This window comes from Psammomys obesus, unplaced genomic scaffold (assembly GCF_907164565.1).
Source record: "Psammomys obesus unplaced genomic scaffold, mPsaObe1.curated_primary_1811, whole genome shotgun sequence".
In the NCBI taxonomy this organism is placed as follows: domain Eukaryota; kingdom Metazoa; phylum Chordata; class Mammalia; order Rodentia; family Muridae; genus Psammomys; species Psammomys obesus.
The window spans coordinates 41,343-61,911 of NW_026596440.1; the positions used below are offsets into that span (position 1 = coordinate 41,343).

General features: G+C 38.8%; 2 protein-coding genes across 2 annotated transcripts in view; both read right to left on the reverse strand.

Moving 5' to 3' along the window:
- Nucleotides 1-20,569, reverse strand: part of LOC129669669 (zinc finger protein 58-like) — a 60,708-nt gene that overhangs the window by 31,302 nt on the left and 8,837 nt on the right. The window lies entirely within an intron of this gene.
- LOC129669635 (zinc finger protein 58-like) overlaps nt 10,383-20,569 on the reverse strand; it is a 15,919-nt gene continuing 5,732 nt past the window's right edge. Inside the window, exons 5-7 of the mRNA XM_055597921.1 lie at nt 14,879-15,005; nt 14,319-14,414; nt 10,383-11,747 (exon numbers count right to left, since the gene is read on the reverse strand). Coding sequence (XP_055453896.1) covers nt 10,822-11,747; nt 14,319-14,414; nt 14,879-15,005 — 1,149 coding nt within the window. The 3' untranslated portion in view covers nt 10,383-10,821. The remainder of the gene's footprint in view (nt 11,748-14,318; nt 14,415-14,878; nt 15,006-20,569) is intronic.

Sequence of the window (20,569 nt, forward strand, 5' to 3'; positions counted from 1 at the left end):
CCATGCAGTTTTACAGGTACAGTTGTACAGAGACAGGTTGCAGGGAGAGCACAAGCTAGACAAGGGTGAAGACATAATGAACCAGAGAAGGAGGAGCCAGAAGATGAGAGCAGATTGCCAAAGTCAGTATGTGGCCAAGCAGAGCAATTCAGTCAGAAGCTGAAAGAAGCCATATTGAATCAATCAGCTTGGAAGATTAGATTGTATCAAGGCTTATTATAGAAAATTTGCTATTAATGTTTACTATTAATCGAGCTTATTATTGTGGTATTTATTATTTATCCCACTAATTCATCAAGAAAATACACAGACACCTGTAATACATCTGCCCAAGCTTTTCTTCTGAGCCACAAAGCCTGGACATTATGTATATATATAATATATTATATACTATATATAGCATATATCTTATATAATAGTTTTTCTGATTGTTTTATAAATGTTATTACTGTATGTTGTTTACTTTTTTTTAAGCCTGTTTTAAATAGACTGGGAAGATGTTATGGAATGGTCTGGTATTTGATTGTTATTTTGCTCCCTGAAGTCTGCTTGCCGTCTTTTATGAGCAGATTATTACCTACCCAAAATGACTCTGTAATTTTGCCTCCAAACTATTCCTCATTGACTGAATACAAGCCTATACCTGGGCAGGACAGAGGTGAGGTACATGGGACCATGGTTCAAGGGCTTGAAGGACAGAAAGACCAGAGGATGGGAGATGAGAGAAGGAGAAGGGGCAGAGTGGCTATGGATTAGCATAAACAAGAACCACATGGCCATAAGGACTGGCTCTTGGTTTGGCATGGAGAGAAGTGGCTCCACTAGAAAGCATGTGCAAGTATTTGTGGGAATGATGGATGGATGGGAGTATCCCAGAGGGAAATAATAAAGCAAATGGCATGAGAAGTGGGGCTGAGAGGTGACAAGGTAATATGAGGGTTTTTTTTTCTGCTCAGCGCTAGGTTTAAGGCATATTAATAATCTTAAAAGGTGTTTTTGTCTGATATGATAGAGGGGCAGATAATAGTCACCAAATAATAAACTATAGCTTAAAAGCAAATTTTGTACAACAGGGGCTAGGAGCTTCCAGCCTAGGAATAGTTAGTACAGTGAACGAAACACTTGTGGCTCACCCCAAGTCATGTACCCGCACAGATTAGGTACAGCTCTCCTTTCATCCATTCATCTGAAGAAATAAAAATGACATTTATAGTCACAAGAAAAACTTTTTTTCTAAAATCTCTCAGTAATAATTAATTATAGCACCATAGGTTTAGCAGGACTATCTCAGAAAAATTCTGTTAGATGTCGTAAACATAATTTTAATAAAGATTATAGCAAAGAGCTCTACATGCAGTATAAATCATAACTGTTTTATGTTTTAACATAATTACCAGGAATCTTACAGGTTAACAGTATGTATGCAGGTAATTCTAATTACATTACCCTCCATGAGTAATTTGCATTTAACCTTCTTTTATTAAGATAATACTTCACAATATATTTGTAGCAAAACAACCGAATCTTCATAACTCCAGCTGTGTTCACTCAAATGCTTACAGCTGGGTTTGCTCAATGCTAACATGCCTTCTGAATAAATAAATTATAATTTGGAGGCTCTTTTCTAATCACTCAATCTAATCACTTGTTCTAACTCTCAAATAAATGACACAGAGACCTACAGATTTATTCGGCAATCTTTAAGGCAATAGAGCTGGGCAGATATGATCTATTCTAACCCGCTATACTATGGCTACTTCCCAGCTGAACGTCCCAAATTACTTGCCATATTGGTCCTTCCTGGGCTCCTTCTGCTCCCTCAGGTCAGTTGTCATGGTACATCCCTTCTTGACCTCTTCTCTGTTCTCCTCACTCTTCTTTCTCTTCCACCTCATGGTCCCTTCCTGACACCCTAAGACTGGGAATGGAAGTCTCGCCTCTTGTTTTCTCTCACCAAACTATAGATTCTCAGCAACTTTATTAACCTGGGAAGCTCAGCTTCACCTATCTTTCTTCTGCACAGCACAGGCTGTCAGTAATTTTATTAACTGCTGGAGCCTGCCGGCAGAGTCAAACAGTTCTTGAGTCGGGAGTGAGGATTGAAAGAAAATTAATAAACCAACACAATACACATGTGATCTTTCCGAGAGGGATCCAGTAGAAATAATCACCTTGGTTTATTCCAATAGCCCCTTTTCAAGTCAGAGCAAAAGCACCTCAGGACAATGAATGGGTTCATGGGGAAGTCAAAACTTCTTTACTTCAACCAACCACCTGTCTGTGTGATCTTCACACAAACAAAAGGTGTGAACTTGACAAGACATCCCACCTGCTGCCTCAAACAAAAGGAGTTAGACTTGGTAAAAGTAGCTTATCACTGACTGGAGGTAAAGGCCAGGGTGAAAACATGTCTTTTCGCTGAGATCTAAATAATAAAGCAGCCTGGCAGACCAGCAGCTCCCCACAATTAACCAAGCAGAGATAATTGCCGAACATTTCTTACATCACATGGATACAGGAGATTGTTCAACATACATAACAATGCCCATGGCAAGGCAATAACCAGATCTCAGGGCACTGAAAGCAGCATCTAAAAACACAACGCATGGGGCTGGAGAGATGGCTCAGAAGTTAAGAGCACTGACTGTTCTTCCAAAGGTCCCCAGTTCAATTTCCAGCAACCACATGGTGACTCACAACTATCTATCGTGTGATCTGGTTCCCTCTTCTGGCATGCAGGTATACATGCAGGCAGAATACTGTATAAATAATAAATAAACACGACTTTTTTAAAAAAAAGAAATCACAGTGCACAAGACCCTCCTCCAATATTACACCCATAATGACCTCACAGCACTGGAACCAGAGTCTTAGTCTCTGTACTCTCCCTACTACTTCAATCCTGGGCTTATGCTCAGGGAACCTCAAAACTTTTTGTAGAGATATTTGTACCCCATGTTTATTGCTGTTTTATTCACAACAGTAAAGGACCTCATTCAACATAGTTGTCCATGTACACATTAAAGGATAATTTTACATAAAGGTATATATGTTATAGATGTATATACAAACATACACACATACAAACATGTGAATGTTTGTGTGTGTGTGTTCGTGTGTGATGGCTATTCTCAGTTGTCAACTAGACTATATCTGGAATTGCCAGAACCCACCAGCAGAGTAGAAGGGTTCTTGAGTTGGGAGTGAGGATTGAAATTGATAAACAAGTGGGTTTTCTAGTAAGGGGAACAGGGACTGTCTCTGACATGAACTCAGTGGCTAGCTCTTTGACCACCTCCCCCTGAAGGGGGAACAACCCTACCAGGCCACAGAGGAAGACAATGTAACCAGTCCTGAAGAGACCTGATAGGCCAGGGTCAGATGGAAGGGGAGGAGGACCTCCCCTATCTGTAGACTTGGAAGAGGGCATAGGAAGAGATGAGGGAGGGAAGAGATGGGAGGGAAGAGAAAGAGATGGAATTGGGAGGGAATGAAGGAGGGGGCTACAGCTAGGATACAAAGTGAATAAACTATAATTAATATAAAATAATATATATAAAAAATTAATAAACCAGCACACAACACATGGGACCTTTCCGAGAGGCTTTAGTGGAAGCTGGATACCTTGCTTTATTCCAGACTCCTTTTAAATTAGAGCAAAAGCACCTTAGTACAATGAATGAATTCACAAGGAAGTCAAGCAAAAGGTGTGACTTTGACAAGATATCCCACCTGCTATCTCAAACAAAAGGAGATAGATTTGGTAGCGGTAGCTTGTCACTGACTCCAGTGAAGGCCAGGGTGAAAGCAGTCTTTCCACTGAGATCTAAATAACAAAGCAGGCTGGCAGACCAGCGGCTCCCATCATGGAATGAACTACAATCCAGAAATAGAGGGCATACTTGTGATCTGGGTGTTGAGGCAGGAAGACAACATGCCTTGGATGCAAATCTTGAGGCTGGAAGACACAGGCTTTTGATCTAGATCTTGTACTGAGATGACACATTCTCTTTATCTGGATGGACACATACCTTTAATCCAGATCTTGAGGCACAGCTTAATCTGGGCCATAGATTCTGCTGGAAGCCTACATAAGGACAATGAAAGAAAGATGCATTTGTTCATTTTTCACCTGTTTTCCTTCACTTTGCCAGCACATCCAACCCCTAGATTCAAGCTTATACAGAACACCAGCTGAGACACCCAGCCTTGTGGAACTGAACAACTACTAGATTCCTGGACTTTCCATTCACAAGCTAGCTATTGTTGGATTAGTTGGACTGCAGGCTGTAAATTAGTATAATACCTTACCTTTATATAGAGAGATTCATTCCATAAATTCTGTGACTGTAGAGAACCTTAACTAATACAATATGAACATTTTTTAATGCTAAAGAAAAAAATGTATTCACAAAATTTGCAGGAATATTGATGGCTTGGAATGTATGTTGAGGTAACATAATATCAGAAAGAGAAAACTGTATATTGTCCCTCATATGTGCAACCTAGACAATAATAAATGTACACATGTGAACAAATTTGCATATGGGTCCAGTATGTTGTATAGAAAAGAAAATAAAGGTCAAGTGTTAGGGAATGAGGAAGGTTGACAAGAGGAAATGAACATAGGTTATAAAAGAGAACGTAAGACAATTATTATTATTTTTGTTTCTAACTCAGTCATGGATATTTGAGTTTTGGTATTGTGGATATACATAAACATATATTCTAAAGAGACAGCAAAAAATCCTGTAGAGGAATATCTTGTGTGTTGTATAGATGTAGCAGCTGTCATTAAAAATCTTATTAGCCAATTAGCTAGGCAGAAAGAGAGAAAAGTAGAAGGTGGGACTTCCTGAGAGAAAGAGGGGGAATTTTGGTAAGGAGAAGGGATGGTCTTTTCCCCAGAAGACATGGAAGGAAACAGACATGATTATGGGTCTGGGAGAAAAGCTGGCCACATGCTAGGATGAGGCAAGCAGGTAATGTATATACTTGCTTCTATGTGAACTCTAAGACTGGCCAAGACGTACATGACTATGTGTAGCCAATAAATCTTGTTGGCTACAAAATCCTCAAGAATTATTATTACATGTGACACTTTAGTATGGCATGAATGGAGATTCGTATTTCTGTTTGGTATACAATCCAGACTGGCTTAAAAGAAAGAAAGGTCTTCAGCTGCTTATACAAAGAACAAAAAGAAATTATCTTTAATTGATCCATGCACTGTGTAGATTCCATACATATACAATTGCAGCTATTGCAAACTATTTAGAATAATTAAGTAATGGAAGTTATGAGACTCATGATTGATCAGTATCTGATGATCAGATACTAGTCTAGTTTATGACAGAAATAAGCATTCTAGGTTAAATAGATAGTAAATATCTAAAACAAGCAACACTTGCCTGTTCAGATTTACTATTGACAAAGGTATATTTAAACTCTTACAAGTATAAATAGATAGGTAGATTGCCTTCAAAAACCTCAGAGACCTACAGAATATGGCATTTAAAGATGTTTTTATTATTTTAAAGATTGTTTGACAAGACATGTCAGCTCCCAGCAGCAACCCCGGCATACCTCAAAGAAGATGCTGTCTGAAATGGGCAACACTTGGACAGAGGCAGGGAAGTTGACTGCCAACCTCTACCAAGATAAGGTAACCAATTCCTTCATATTGCTAAGTCTGGCAGGTTTACTGGGCCAGGAGGCTGAAGATGATGCTCCAACATTATAGAGAGATATTGGGTGAATAACCAGGCAGTGAACAGGGGTTGAGGATTTAGCTCATTGGTAGAGCGCTTGTAAGCTCAAGGCTCTGGGTTCAGTCCTCAGCTCTGGGGAAATAAAAAAAAGACAAAATTACCAGGCAGGGAACTGTCTGTCATTTTTATTTATTTTGGAAGCTGCTTGCCTGCACTTTTGCCTACTCAGGCATTAATTTTATTGATTCTCAAGTCTTTGATGGGGTTGAAGACCAGATAGTTATAGTTTTACATTTAAACTTAGTTGCTTAGGAGTTCAGATTTTTTTAAGGTCAAATTGATGTTTTTAGGTTGATAGATACAAGATATGATAGAGATGGATTTAGGTTCAGAACTAGACTCATTAAAAAGGATAAATTTTTCTTCAAGGTTGCCAAATACAAATAAGCTAAACACTATGAATGTAACTGTTATATGGTTTCCTGATTGTTTCATAATTATTCTTACTATATATAGTTTATTACATTTATATATATATATATATATATATATATATATATATATATATATATATATCTCCACACACATATATGAGGCTTTTTATTGGACTAAAAAGGGGAGCTGTAGAGAAATATCTTCTGTGTTGTATGGATGTAACATATCCACACACATATATGAGGCTTTTTATTGGACTAAAAAGGGGAGTTGTAGAGAAATATCTTCTGTATTGTATGGATGTAACAGCTGTCAATAAAAATCTGATTGGCCAATTAGCTGGGCAGAGAGAGAGAGAGGAGAAAAGTAGACTGTGGTGCTTCGAGAGAGAGAGAGAGAGAGAGAGAGAGAGAAAAGAATTCTGGGAAGGAGAGGGAGGAAGGTCTTTCACCAGAAGATATGAAAGGAGACAGACAAGACATGATTAGGGGCCTGGTCTTATGGCTGGATCAGGGAAGGTGGACAGGTTAACTTAGATGAGCTTGTTGAAAGCCTGTCTAGAGAATGTTTAAGCTTTGATAATTATGAAAGATCTTGGCATCTTTAATTTTATGCTCTAAAGGACATCGTGGGCTTAGGTCTTTCTTTACCAGGAGACTGAAGCTACCAGTTTTCAACAAAATCCAATGTGAACTCCTCAGCCTCATTTAGAAATGTCCATTCTAACTGCACAGACATTCATGACTTACATAGTTTGGGGGTTCTTGTTAACTTTGACATGTTTGTGTGTTGAAACTTTTAAACACTAGGGTTTAAAAGAAAAAAAAAATTAGCCAAGCATTAGAGCCATATACCAATCCCAGGACGTGGGAGGCAGAGCAAGGCAAGTCTCTGGCTTTGAGGCCAGCCTGGTCTACACAGTGAGTTCCAGGGCAGCCAGGTTTACACAGAAAAACTCTGTCTCCAAAAACAGAAAAAAAAAAAAAAAAAAAAAAAAAAAAGAACAAGAAAGAACTGAGAAATCCCACTTAAAATTGTGTGTCTCTACTGTTCGGTTTGCTCCTGACAGGACATGTCTCAGATATACTATTCAGTCAATACCTCAGGTCAATTGTTCCACAGAGAAAAAAAAAAAAATCTATATAGGATATTTCGACTTGTAAGGAAACATGCCTTTCTGTACCAGGAATAAAACACTGGCTCAAATACAGAGCAATCCTGGTCTTTCTTCAAGGTGCTGTGATGGCCACACACTAGCCATTTTGTTTAAAAAGAACCTTTCTACACACCAGCCTTTGTTATTGATAACTATGGGATTTAAGCCACACTCTCAGACTCTTTCTTTGCAATCTACTCTAGAAATTTATTCATTTCTTCATGCTATCGTTAACGAGATTTCCATGTTAATAAACTTTTTTAGTAAACCGACTATAGAAGCTATGTGACATGTTATCTTTGTAACTCCTTACTCACCAAGTTCATTTGACTGGTAGACTCCTTGCCTGACTTTAATGATGGATAACAAGGAACCAAAGCAGCTGTGACAAGTGTATCAGATATAGGAGGGAGGCCAGGGAGGATGAGGAGGCCACTGCTCATCCTTCCTCTGTTGTACTGATGGCAAAGCCAAGAGGAAGATACACGGTGAGGCTGACTGCAGCTCATCTCTGGGGAACAATGTTATTTCTCTTCCTTGATGTCCCACTGATGCAGGGCTCCTTAGTCCTCAGCATCTGAGCTGTCTGGGAATCTTCTCTTGCTCCCTCATGAAGACTTCCAGGAATGATGCTGGCCCTCTATAAACTCTATGACAGCCAGAGTGCAGGAATCACTGACTGCAGGTCAAGTTTGGATATGTCCAAGACCAACAATATATTTCAATCGATATTTTTGGAGTCTAATACAGTTTAGTATCTGAATTGTGTTTTACTCAACTCTCTCCCCATTTTTTACCTCAATTACTACACACCCTTAGCACCACTCTTCCCTTCCAATTTTGTGGGTGTTTTCTTCTCTTTTTATGACACCAAGTGCACTCACTGCCTCCTCTATGTTTAGAACAAGTGGCCGGAACGGGAAAGCCTCTCCAACTGTCTGTCTTCCCCAAAAGCCATCAGTTGACAATACCTGCTCCACTGAAGGTTAGACATAATGAGACCCTCACACAATCAGGCATGTTGAATGCTGGTTTTTGCTTGTGCAAGTATTTCCCGAATAGTTGGCAGTCACAGTGTGGTCATGCATGCAACAGTCCTGACATTTCCAGCAAATAGTGCTTCAGCAGACATCCACCTCATCTGGCTACTGCAACCTTTCTACATTGTCTCCTGTGATCCCTGAGGCTAAGAGTTGCCACCCAGGTGTTCATTTAGACCAGTGCCTCCACAGGCTACTATTCTCTACATTTTGATCTACTGTGAGTGTTTATCACTTCACTCCCATGGTACCATATGTAGAATGTCCCACAACAGTGAATGCCCTCCAGTAGAGAGAGATGCCCTTCAGGATCTGTGAATGAAGTAACCCATGAGGAAAGGGACAAGTCACCATGATTATTGCATCAATTAAGAGAAGCTGACCAAGCTTGGGCTGCTTCCTCACTAGGGCTCTTAGGAAGCAAGGGAAGGTAGAGTTTGCAAAGTCAAAAAGCCACACATGATGCACACTGCGGAGTTACGGTTTGTATTTTGTTGTTTCTTTATTATGGGTCTAGATCCTCCCCCAGGAGGAAGGGAGGAACTCTTTTTCAGAAGTCAGGATATAAGGTTTATTGCCTGAAGAGGCTTGAGAAGGGGATGAGTATCGTATCAGGATAACCTGACCTTGGCTAAGTCACTTCATTCCCCACTTCTTTTACTTAATATCTATCAAATTTTGACTTGATGAAAGAGGAAGAACTGGCCCATGGAACCATTTATTCTGAGGTGATCTGTCAACTGAGTTGAACCACCAGTTAATTAAGCAGGGCCTGACCATTAGACCAGATGTGGCAGAGTTAGTAAAAGTTCAATTCAGAGACCAGTCCTAAGGAACTGTTGTGATGAGCTGTATAGGGAGCATTTTCCCCAATACTGCCTGAGTCCAACCAAAGAAGGGGAAGAGTGTCCCCTGTCTTCCTTTTGATTGCCTCAAGCTGCTGCCATGTGCACGTTGGCTCCAGGCTGGCAAAGGGAGCTGGGCTAAGAGAGGTTCCACCTTCTCTGGAAGGTGACTGAGAGGCTGGTCTGGCTGGACACTTCAGGTTCTCCTCCTCAGGCTGTACATGGTGGAACCACAGAGTGGCTCCTGCAGCTTGGTGTTTAGAGTGCACAGTTCAGCCTGCTGTGCTGACTGACCTCTTGGACGACTCTGTCCTGTTATTTAAAAGTTTTCTTGGGAATCAGGCCTTGACTGGTCATCCTGAACCCAGCTTTGCTGGGGATAACATTTGAAAGTCAGGGAAAGGACGTGGCCAATTGAACTATGGTGTAAATTCAATACCAGTCAGGTGGCAGGTTAGTTAGATACTGGGTCCCCTATTCACAGCATCCTAATAGGTCACAAAGGGAGACACAGAAGGCAGAGTAATTGGTATTTCTCTCTCTGAGGCTTGAGAAATTTAGAATGTGGGTAGGGATTCCCCCACTGGCCTGATGAATCCCTCCCACTGTCGTGTGAGATGTGAGAAATTCAACCATCATACGTATATATACATATGTTTTATGTAGTATATACACACACACACACACACATATATATATATATATATATTGACCTTTTCACAGTCTACATTAAATTACTAAACTCAAGTCTGTGATGGCTTTTTAGGATCAGTATCAACAGTAAACTAAGAATTGCACCTCTTGACAATCTGTATCCACTAATCAAATACATTACTCTGCTGGAGTGAGTGCATTTGGCTTGGGTCTCTTTTTTAATATGCTGGCAACTTTTAGTGTTTCATCAGAGAAACACTGGTCTGAACTTAAAGGAAATAAGAAATTCTTCATTCTAAACTAAATATGACTGACAATGTGTTCTGTTAGCTTTTCCTGGGGAGACAAACACTAATGCCCACTCACCCAGGTTAGAGACAGTGTAGACCATTTCACCAAAGCCAACCGGGTAAAGAATGTAAGGTTTTGGAGCTTCTTTCACACACAGGAGCTTGGATGTTCCAACGGGAAAAAGAACAATAAGTCTGTAAGCCCAGACCTCAGAGTCAGAGCACCCAACGGGCCAAGTTATGACACGGTAACAGTTTCTTGAACATTTATAGTTACAGAGAAAAGAAACTCATCAATTAATGCCAGATTTTTAACACACTGGTTGAACATACTGGTGGGGAGGTTACAATAAAGAGAATTCGCTAATGTTCTCTGATAACATTCTTAGGATTTGTGCTGATAGAAATTAGATGTTTGTGTTGACATTCCAAAATAATTAACTTAACAGTCTGTAGTATGGATTCATTTGAGTTAATTAAGAACTAAATTGCTAGCAAAGATTTTGCCACACTGCACACACTCACGGAGTTTGCATTCAGAATGACTCATTTGATATCTTCTGAGGGCTGAGGAATTGTAACTTTTTAAGACTGTTGTCAGGTTTCTCCCCAGTATGGACTACCTAGTATTCAGGAAAATAAAAAGTAACAAAGGCCTTTCCCCATTCCTCACCTATGTAGAAATTTTTTTCAGTGAAATTTTTTTTGATGCCTTCGAAGGGATGAAGATGAGGAAAAACCTTTGCCACAGTTTTCACACTTGTAGGGTTTTTCTCCAGTATGAGCTATCTTGTGTCTCTTAAAAGCTGCATAATGACAACAGGTTTTATGACAATCTTCACACTCATCTTGTTTCTCTCCATTGTAAATTGTTTGATGTTTCTGAAGGTGTGGAGAACAGAAAAATCTTTTGCCACATTTTTCACACTTGTAAGGATTCTCTCCAGATTGAATTCTTTGATGTCGCTTCAGCATTGAACGATAGTAAAAGGATATGCCACATTTTTTACACTTGAAGTTTTTCTGTCCAGAATGAGTTTCTTTATGTTGGTTAAGAAGTAAAGCAGAGGGAAATGGTTTGCCACATTCTTCACACTTGTGTGGTTTCTTTCTACAATGAACTTTTTGATGCTGCTTGAGGAATGAAGGGTCATAAAAAGCTTTGCCACATTCTTCACACTTGTGTGGTTTCTCTCCACAATGAACTCTTTTATGTTGCTTAAGGAATGAGGGGTCATAAAAAGCTTTGCCACATTCTTCACACTTGTAGGGTTTGTCTTCAGAATGAATTCTTTGATGTTGCTTCAACATTGAAGGATAGTAAAATAATTTGCCACATTCCTCACACTTGTAGGTTTTTTCATCAGTATGATTTTTCTGATGTATAAAAAGTGATGAGCGACTACTAAAGGCCTTATGACATTCTTTACACTGGTAGGGTTTTTCTCCAGTATGACGTCTCTGGTGTATAGAAAGTGTTTTACGAGAACTGAGGGCCTTTCCACATTCTTCACACTTGTAGGGTTTCTCCCCTTTACGAATCCTCTGGACTTGAATACCTACTGAGCTATGATCAATGATCTTGCTGTGAGTGTTAAACTTGTTTCTTATTGTTCCTGTTGAACAAAAGTTGAGATATAACAAAACCTTTATACTTATAGTACTCATTTTAAAAATAAGGGCATTAACTGATATGTATTTAACCATGAATAACAGTGTTCAGTACATTTCAATACCTCCATGCCCTGAGCATAATTCACAAAATAGAGCAGGCAGAAACAATCAATCCTTCTACTGGACTAGGAGCACAACCAAGCAGAACACTGACATGATGGCATATTATGCAAAGTTAAGGAGCTAAGCAAGGTGACAGGGCATTGTACTAACAGAAATAAGGACATCAAGCCATATAGATGTTATATGGCCAGCCATCCATGAAATTATGTAGTAGCCAAGCCTGGGAAAGAGAAAGTTAATTGTAATTGTGTAGACTGGATGAATATCAAAATAAACAACTTTGATACTAAGTACTGACCTTTACCTTTGAAGGTTAAAGATATGTTACATAACAAGTAGACTGTCCACAACAAGGTTAAAGAATATATCTAGAATTTAAGACTGTGTTTTGTTTTCTTTTGATGACAAGGAAATATTTATCTGAATGATATCAAGTCATGATAAGAGTCTTGAGTTTCACATGTGAATAACAGAAATTTTGCATAGGAAATGTATTGGTCAATGAATAGATGACAAAATTACCTAGTTCTTTGTCTTCTTTGTCTTTGAGACAAAGTTTCTCTGTCTGTCTGAACTATCCTGGAATTTGCTATGTAGAAAAGACTGATCTCAAACTCAGAGATCTTCTGCCTCCCAAGTGCTGGGATTAATGGAGTAGGCTGCCACACCCAGGGGATAAAATGAAATATTTCTAAGTTCTATTCGTTTATAAGATTGAAGAACCACTGAGTACTGAATGGAGAGAGAAAATGAATAAAGCAGAAAAACTGGAGACTTGGTTTACCATTGAAGTAGAAATTCACAGAAGCAGAGCATATTTTTATCTGTCCTCATGTGTTTTATCAATGTGCTTTATCCATTCACAGACCTATCTAAGGTAGTTATCAGAAATGATTGTAGATAATGCATACTTCCAAGTAACAACACAGAGTATCAAATTGCAAAGTAGGAAGAAAAATTCTTCAGTCCACACAATTCTGAAAGCTTATTGATGAGCTGTTGAGCACATTCTCCTAGTTACTGTGTAGCTTGGATTTAATCTTCTATCATGTATTTCTATATTTGAACCTTTCTTTGACTTTTTGAGACACAGTTTCTCTGTGTAGCTATAGCTATCCTGAACTCACTTTGTAGATCAGGCTGGCCTTGAACTCAGAGAAACCCCTGACTCTATTTCCCCAAGTTTTGAGATTAAAGGGTGAACCACAACACCAAGCTAACCTCATTTTATTTAAATGATGTCACACAGTACCTTTTAAATTGAACCACCTTCAAAACCCTAAATGTAGCTGGGCGAGGTGGCATAAACCTTTCATCCAGCATTGGGGCAGTAGAGGCAGGCTCCATCTCTGTGAGTTCAAGGATAGCCTGGTCTATAAATGGAGTTCTAAGACTGCCAGGACTCTAAGAAAACCTGTCTTAACAAACTGTTGGTATAATGTTCTTTTAAAATATGTACACCTTACCCTTGTTCATTCAAATGCTGATTTCTCCCCCCCCCCTCTGGTTTTAATCCTAAGCATCCTGTCTCAACTTGGTGTAAACTTCCAAATAAAGCAACTAGACAAAATGCTGAGCTGGGAGGAGCCAGAGGGCAGGAAATGAGTGGGAGGAGGAGGGGTGAGAGAAGAGCTTGGAGAGATCTTGGAGGACATGGAACATGAACCAGACCTAAGATTTCACAAAAAGCAAGTGTAATGTGGAAAATCTAAATGTTAGGAAACTATTAGGGCTTGGAAGTTTAGGATGAAGTAGCTATTGCCCAGCATTGTGTTCTAGGTTAACTAAATAAACCCAGTCTCTGTGTGGTGGTTTGGATATACAGCTGTTTAGGACTAACAGCAGCATTACTAAAAGATAATTATTAGTAAATATTAATCACCACTTACAACAACAAACAAAATTGTAGCTGTGCCTGATAAAAATAATAACAACTGGTCTTTTTAAATGTTAATATTCCTTTAAAAAGAAAAAATATAGGCAAGGTCCCTGAAATTTCAATTCTACTGAAAATGCCGAGCCTTCTGTTCCTGTCTGCATATGGGTGATGGAATTGTGGCTTTCCCTTTGTAAACCCAGTCAGGCTCCCACTCTATAGAGAGCTTTCTGGCATGAACCTGCTCTCAATGCAAGCAAACAAATGACTCTTAGTCTAACTTCCTCTGAGTGGCATTTCTCTGAGTCTTGCATCGCAATGGAGACTCAAGAAAGTGAATAGAGATGAAGCCACTGCCAATACAAGAACAGCTTGCTTTCGGGAAACACAAAGCTTAAAAAACTTAAACCTTTATACACATCTGAGAGATGTGCTTCTTTTACCACAAGGACAAGAATTAGAGGCCTAAAGAATTCTCTCCACAACCTCATGTTACAAGGCACATGCGAAAGCCTGGCTTTTTGTTGGATCTTTGCACCTCAATTCTGCTCGCGACCTCCTCTTTCCTACCCACCTGAGGGCACCGGGCTTGCTGCTTGTCTCTTCACGCCAATAGGCCCTTGTCTTTGCTCCAGAAATGTCACCAGCTGTGGCTTAGACACAGCAAGACCTGTTTGTAGAAAAAAAGGGAACAGGTTGTTTATTTAGAAGGAACTGACATGTCCCTTCCAGTACAGTGTTTATAAGGGAAGAGAACAGGCAAGAAGTGACTGCAGACAATTAGTTCCAATTAGTTTTTGACAGGTATACTACAATACATTAAGGAATGTTCAATGTCCAGATTCTGAGCTTCATTTAAAGGCAAAATCATTAACACTGAAATGGGAAACTCTTTACAAGTGTGCCCCATGTTTCACGCAATTGAATTTCTAACAGTGAAGGATGTATGCTTCCAATACAGAAACACACAGAGAAAAATGATGAAGTGGTTCTTAGCTATAGAGTAACCGGCCTCATTTCTCAACAATGAATATGAAACTGTTGAAATGCAGATTCTCCTATGAGATACTGCGCAAAGTGGGGAAGCTACATGCTGATGGTGAGCTACAAGTTCACTATAAATGCAATCCTCACCAAGGAACACAAGGTTGCTGTAATTCTCCAACATCACGTCCCTGTACAAATTCCACTGAGCAGGCTCCAGGCATTCCCACTCTTCTGGAGAGAAATCAATGGCCACATCCCAGAAGGACAGCACTTCCTGAAATAAAGAACAATGAATGAAATCACACTTTTACTTAATCAAATCCACTAATAATCATATAAATCCCCAGATGCATTGGGTTGGATAGCTCTTCTGTCAACTTGACACTAGTCACAGTCTTTTGACAGGAGAGGAGCACAATTTTCTTAATTAGTGATGGACATGAGATACCACAGTCCAATATGGGTGGTGCTGGCCCTAGACAGGTAGTTCTATATGGTGTAGGATAGCAGGCTGAGCAAGCCATAGAAAGCAAGCCAGTAAGCACAGTTCCCCTGTGGCCTGGCTCCAGTTCCTGCCTCCATGTTCCTGCCTTGACTCCCTCAGGGATGAACTGTTACCTCAAGTTGCCAGCTGAAATGAACCCTTTCTCCTCCAAGTTGCCTTTCCTCACGGTCTTCATCACAATAGTAGGAACCCTAACCCGGGCGTCATTTGCTTGTGGACACAAATCTAGATTTTCCCAGCACGAAAGAGAACTAGAAGTGTTTCTGATAACAGTGAGTAATATTCCTCAGACACATCATAGGAGCTCACACAATCTCACACTGGACCCATCTTCAAGGAAGACAAGGAAAAAGTTCCTATACCACCATGTGGACACTATACATTGAGACAGATGAAATGTAAAATGAACACATCCACAGAGGAATACACATTTAATGCTATATGCTTGTATTACACTCCAAGCACATGTACATTTCTTACAGGACAAAGTCATCATGAGGGACAAGTTACCTGTCCAAACTAATGTGCCTAATCATAATTGAGAAGTGAACTGAAATACAGATTCTGATGCCGTAGTGTTATAAGTGATGATTAATATTTACTAATAACTATCTTCTGGTAATGCTGCTGTTAATCCTAAGCAGCTGTATAACCAAATCACCACACAGAAACTGGGGTTATTTAGTTAACCTAGAACACAATGCTGGGCAATAGTCACAATGCTGGGCAATAGTTACTACCTCCTAAACCTCCAAGCCCTGTTATTGCCAAGCATTGTGTTCTAGGTTAACTAAATAAACACAGTCTCTGTGCGGTGATTTGGTTCTACAGCTGTTTAAGATTACCAGCAAGCTTTAATAGAAGATAAACCAGTAGTAAATATTAATATTCACTTACAACAAATGGCGCCCAACTAATCTAAGTATCCACACCCCTTAAATCTTACTTTATCATAATTCGGTGGGGGGAATAAACTCCCAGTGATAAAATCCAAACTTCAAACCTAAAAACTCCCAGGTCAATTACTGTCTCTTTAAGAGAGATTCTTAAACCTGCCCAGGAGCAAAAGACAGCCTCCTGTGGGCAGACCTGAGACTTCCTTAAAACTGGCTGCTGCTGCTGCTGCAGTTTAACTGAGGGGTAAACAAGCAGGGCTCCTTTATACTGTGGTTGGCTCAAGTGGCTCAGCTCCACAGCCATGGCAGGAAAGAAAGGAACTGGAGGCAGACAAACCTCTAGACAGTTTGGCCTAAACTGCATCAAAAATAAAAAAATTGCCATGGCAGAGGGCGTTTTAATCCCTTTTGGCTTCATTTTGGCTCTCATATCTATGGATCTGGTTGCAGTACATTTAACGGTGTTGGTTCTTCTCCATGCCTTCCCCAAGAAAGTTGAAGAAGAAAATGGGGAAAAAGCCAAGGATTGGAATACTAAGTTACAGACAAGAAAAAGGGCACTCTTCCTAATAGTTAGATTAATAACAGCTAAAATTCAAAGCTCTTTAGCTGCAAGATACTTGTCAGCTCCTTCTGGTAAGGGTCAGCCAATTCACTGAAACATCAACTAAATTCCAAAAAATAACCAACTGGGCTTTGTTTGTTACAGCATAAATTGGGACAACTGACCCCAAACTTAAAATTTTCTTTTCTCTTTGTTTGATTTTCATTTAAGGCTTTGAGTTACATCGATGTTAATTTGAGAAAAAATATTTAAACAAGTTGGTGAAGGCACATGCCTTTCTTCCCAACACAAAGTAAAAAGTAACAGGCAGATCTCTGAGTTCTGGATCAAGCTTATTTACATAATAAAAGCCAGGATGGCAACTCCTGCTGTTTAGCCACTTACAGAGATAGTCTAAGATTCAAAATGACAAAATTTTCCTTAAGGTTACAATGTAAATTCTTTTTTCTTAATAATAGATGTCATGTCCTTACTGATCTAAATGTGGGATTCACATCATTTTTAGGTTTATGTAAAGAAAGATAATGTCACACTGCTCTGGAAACTGCCTTATCCTTTTAAAAGTGAGATATTTTCACAGGGGAATAATGTTGGTTATGCCTATGTAAAAAAGACACAAGAGGCTTGAATATAGCAAAGTACATGCCAACCTAGTTTAGTCCTAAAAACTAAAAAATTATATTCATATGTTTAAAAAACAAAACTGTCCTTCCCATATAAAAAAGGGGGTAAGCCAAAGAATAGCCAAAACCAATGTAAAACCAGGTACAAGCTGCCTAGGACATGCTTAAATGCTAAAGGTAAGAGGGAGTTTATTAAGTTTGGCTACAAAGGCATAACTGCCCATTCTAGATAAACAAGGGAATAGGACAAATAACTACAACACATATAAAAATCTAGGGCTAAACATCAAAACAGGTACAAGATACCTGCGACATGCTTATATTCTAAATTAAAATGGAGTTTATATAAAGTTTACTTAAAACATGTGTTTTCTATTGCTCAAGGAAACCAGCTTGTCTCTTTAATGGAAGGCTTCTCTAGGGAAATAGGTAGCAGCTTGGCCTAATACAATAGGCACACAAGAGTCCAAAAAGATATTTTAATCTATCCAACCTTGTTTTGATGATAATGATTGTATGTTCAATAAAAATGGTAACTTCTATTGCTAATCCCTTTACATCAGAACAACTCTAAAACTAACTGAGACATAAAAATGTGTCTCCAGCCAAAATTTCAACAATACTTGGCCAATAAATCCTTGGCCATAACATCCTCAAAATGTATTGTGCTAATCTTTTAATTGCATAGATAAAATTGGCTTACAGTTTAGTTTCATCCTGCACATCTCATATATTTATAATTTTAGAACTCTATAATGCTTGTGAGAAATTATGTTTGCAGAACAAAAGAACTGAACACCAGAGATGCTAGATCAAAACTAACGGAATCATTCTTTAGCTTGATGAGACATTGACACATCTGTTCCAGCATCTTGCATGTTCCAGCATCTTGCTTACTCATGCTCAACTGCTTCAATTGCTATTTTCTCATCAAAGCCTGCTCCCAAAAGAACTTTGAAGAAAGCTACTAATCTTAATTGGTCCAGCATTTTAGACTGTTCCAAAGAAGACTTTTATTAAGCCTAAAATTTCTCAACATTCAAAGACTGGACCACAAATGTTATTGTTTGCTTAATTAACCATTTTTCAAAATTTTATTAGCCCCCTTACAGGATTTCTACATGTCCAAAATGTCAGCTAGAAGAAATCCATGAGAATGGCGTCCAATTTTCTTTAAAGAGGGTTGGTTGGGTATATTTTTGGTTGTTTGCTATGGCTATGAAATTTTATTGTCATTGGGAGATGTTTATTATTAATGGTCTTATTCAAAGTGAAATAAGGAATATACAGGAATATCTTATAGGAATAGAAAAAAAGGTAGATTATTGAATCAACTCAACTTAGGGTTTATTGTTATTCCCAAGTAAGGTTAATTTTAACTCTGGTATAGGATTTTGCATTTTGATGCAAAAAGAAGTCAATATTTTAATACATTGGTATAAGCTTTAGTATAATGATAGAAAGTCAAGGTTACTTCCATTACTTTTAAACAGCTATTAAAAACTGGTTAAGGTACTAGGTAATGCAAGTTAATTGCTAGTTATTCAACCTCATAGTCATGTCAGACACTAGTCTAATTTATCACAGGAGTATACATCCTAGGTTTAACAGATATGATTTTGTAACAGATCGATTACATAAAGATAGGTAGTTTTCAAAAACTTAAGAGACCTACAGAATATGGCATTTAAAAATGTTTTTATTATTTTAAAGATTCTTTGACAATGAGACAAATCATTTCCTGGCAGCATCCCGCCTACCTGAAAGAAGATAATGAGCATCGAAGAACCTCCATATGGAGATGGCTTCAAATGTGGCAAACAAGCCACTCAGGTAAAGAAAATACCCTTGCTTCACAACAGACAAATTCTGCCCAAAATGGGCAAGCTTAAATGCAGGACAAGTTGACTGCCGAACTCTGCCAAGACAGGGTAAGCAAGTCCTAAATAGTTCCTGTTTCACACATGTGTCTGTCAAATATTCTGAGCCAGAAGGCTGAAGATGATGCTCCTAACTTTATAGAGAGTTATGGGCTACTGTTCAGGCAGCAAACTGTTTCTGTCAATTTTTTATTTTTTTGGAAACTGCTAGCATGCACTTGCTATTTACTCAAGTAACTAATTTTATTCCTTCTCAAGTCTCTGATGGGGTTGAAGACCAAATAGTTATAGTGGCACAATTAAGCTTGAGTTGTTTAGAAGTTAAGAAATCCTTTCTTATAGGTAATACTAATAAGGATAAAAGTTAATTTAGGTATAGAACTTTTAATTTGTCAAGATAGATAGGATAATCAGATACTTTCTCCTAAGTTGCTAAATACACATGGACTGGACATTGCACATGTAGATTTTACCTAACAGTTTTCATAATTAATATTGTATTGAAAGAAAAGGATCCTTTTATTGGACTTAAAGGGGGAAATGTTGGTATAATGTTCTTTTGAAATGTGTACACCTTACCCTTGTTCATTCAAATGCTGATTTCTCCCCCCCTTTCAATCCTGATAAGGCATTGTGATACTTATTCTAAGCATACTCTCTCAATTTTGTGTAAAGAGGCCAAAATAAAGGAACTAGACAAATGTTGCGCACATCTGTTAAGCACAATGTTGAGTGATAGGGGGAGCCAGAGGGCAGGAAATGAGTGGGAGGAAAAAAGGGGAGGAGAGCTGGGAGAGAGAGCTGGAGGAGAGATATGGGACTACATGGAGAGATGGACTGGAACTAAGATATCACAAAAAGCAAGTATAATGTGGGAAATCTAAATGTTAGGAAACGATGAGAGCTTGGAGGTTTAGGAGATAGTAATTGTTGTCAAGCATTGTATTCTAGGTTAACTAAATAAACACAGTCTCTGTGTGGTGATTTGGTTATACAGCTGTGAAAGATTACCAGCAAGCTTTAATAAAAGATAAACCAGTAGTAAATATTAATAGTCACTTACAAAATAGTGGCTCTGGCTGTCATCTGGGTTTCTAGATTTGTACACACTTCAATAGTGAAACAAAGGACAGTGACAAGAGACAGGAGATGTAACAGGCAAGCGGTAGAACGCAGATTATCAGTTAACTATGTGAACAAATGAAAAAATCAGCAACTTTAGGACGAACACACTGTTTGAGAATTCAAAATTGAACAGATATCACTCTCATCTCCAGTGTTACCCCTTTCCACCTTATCTCTGACAAGCAGTGATTGATGAATTTGTGACATTCCTAAAGCCTGGTCTGCACATAAGAAACCTGTGTAT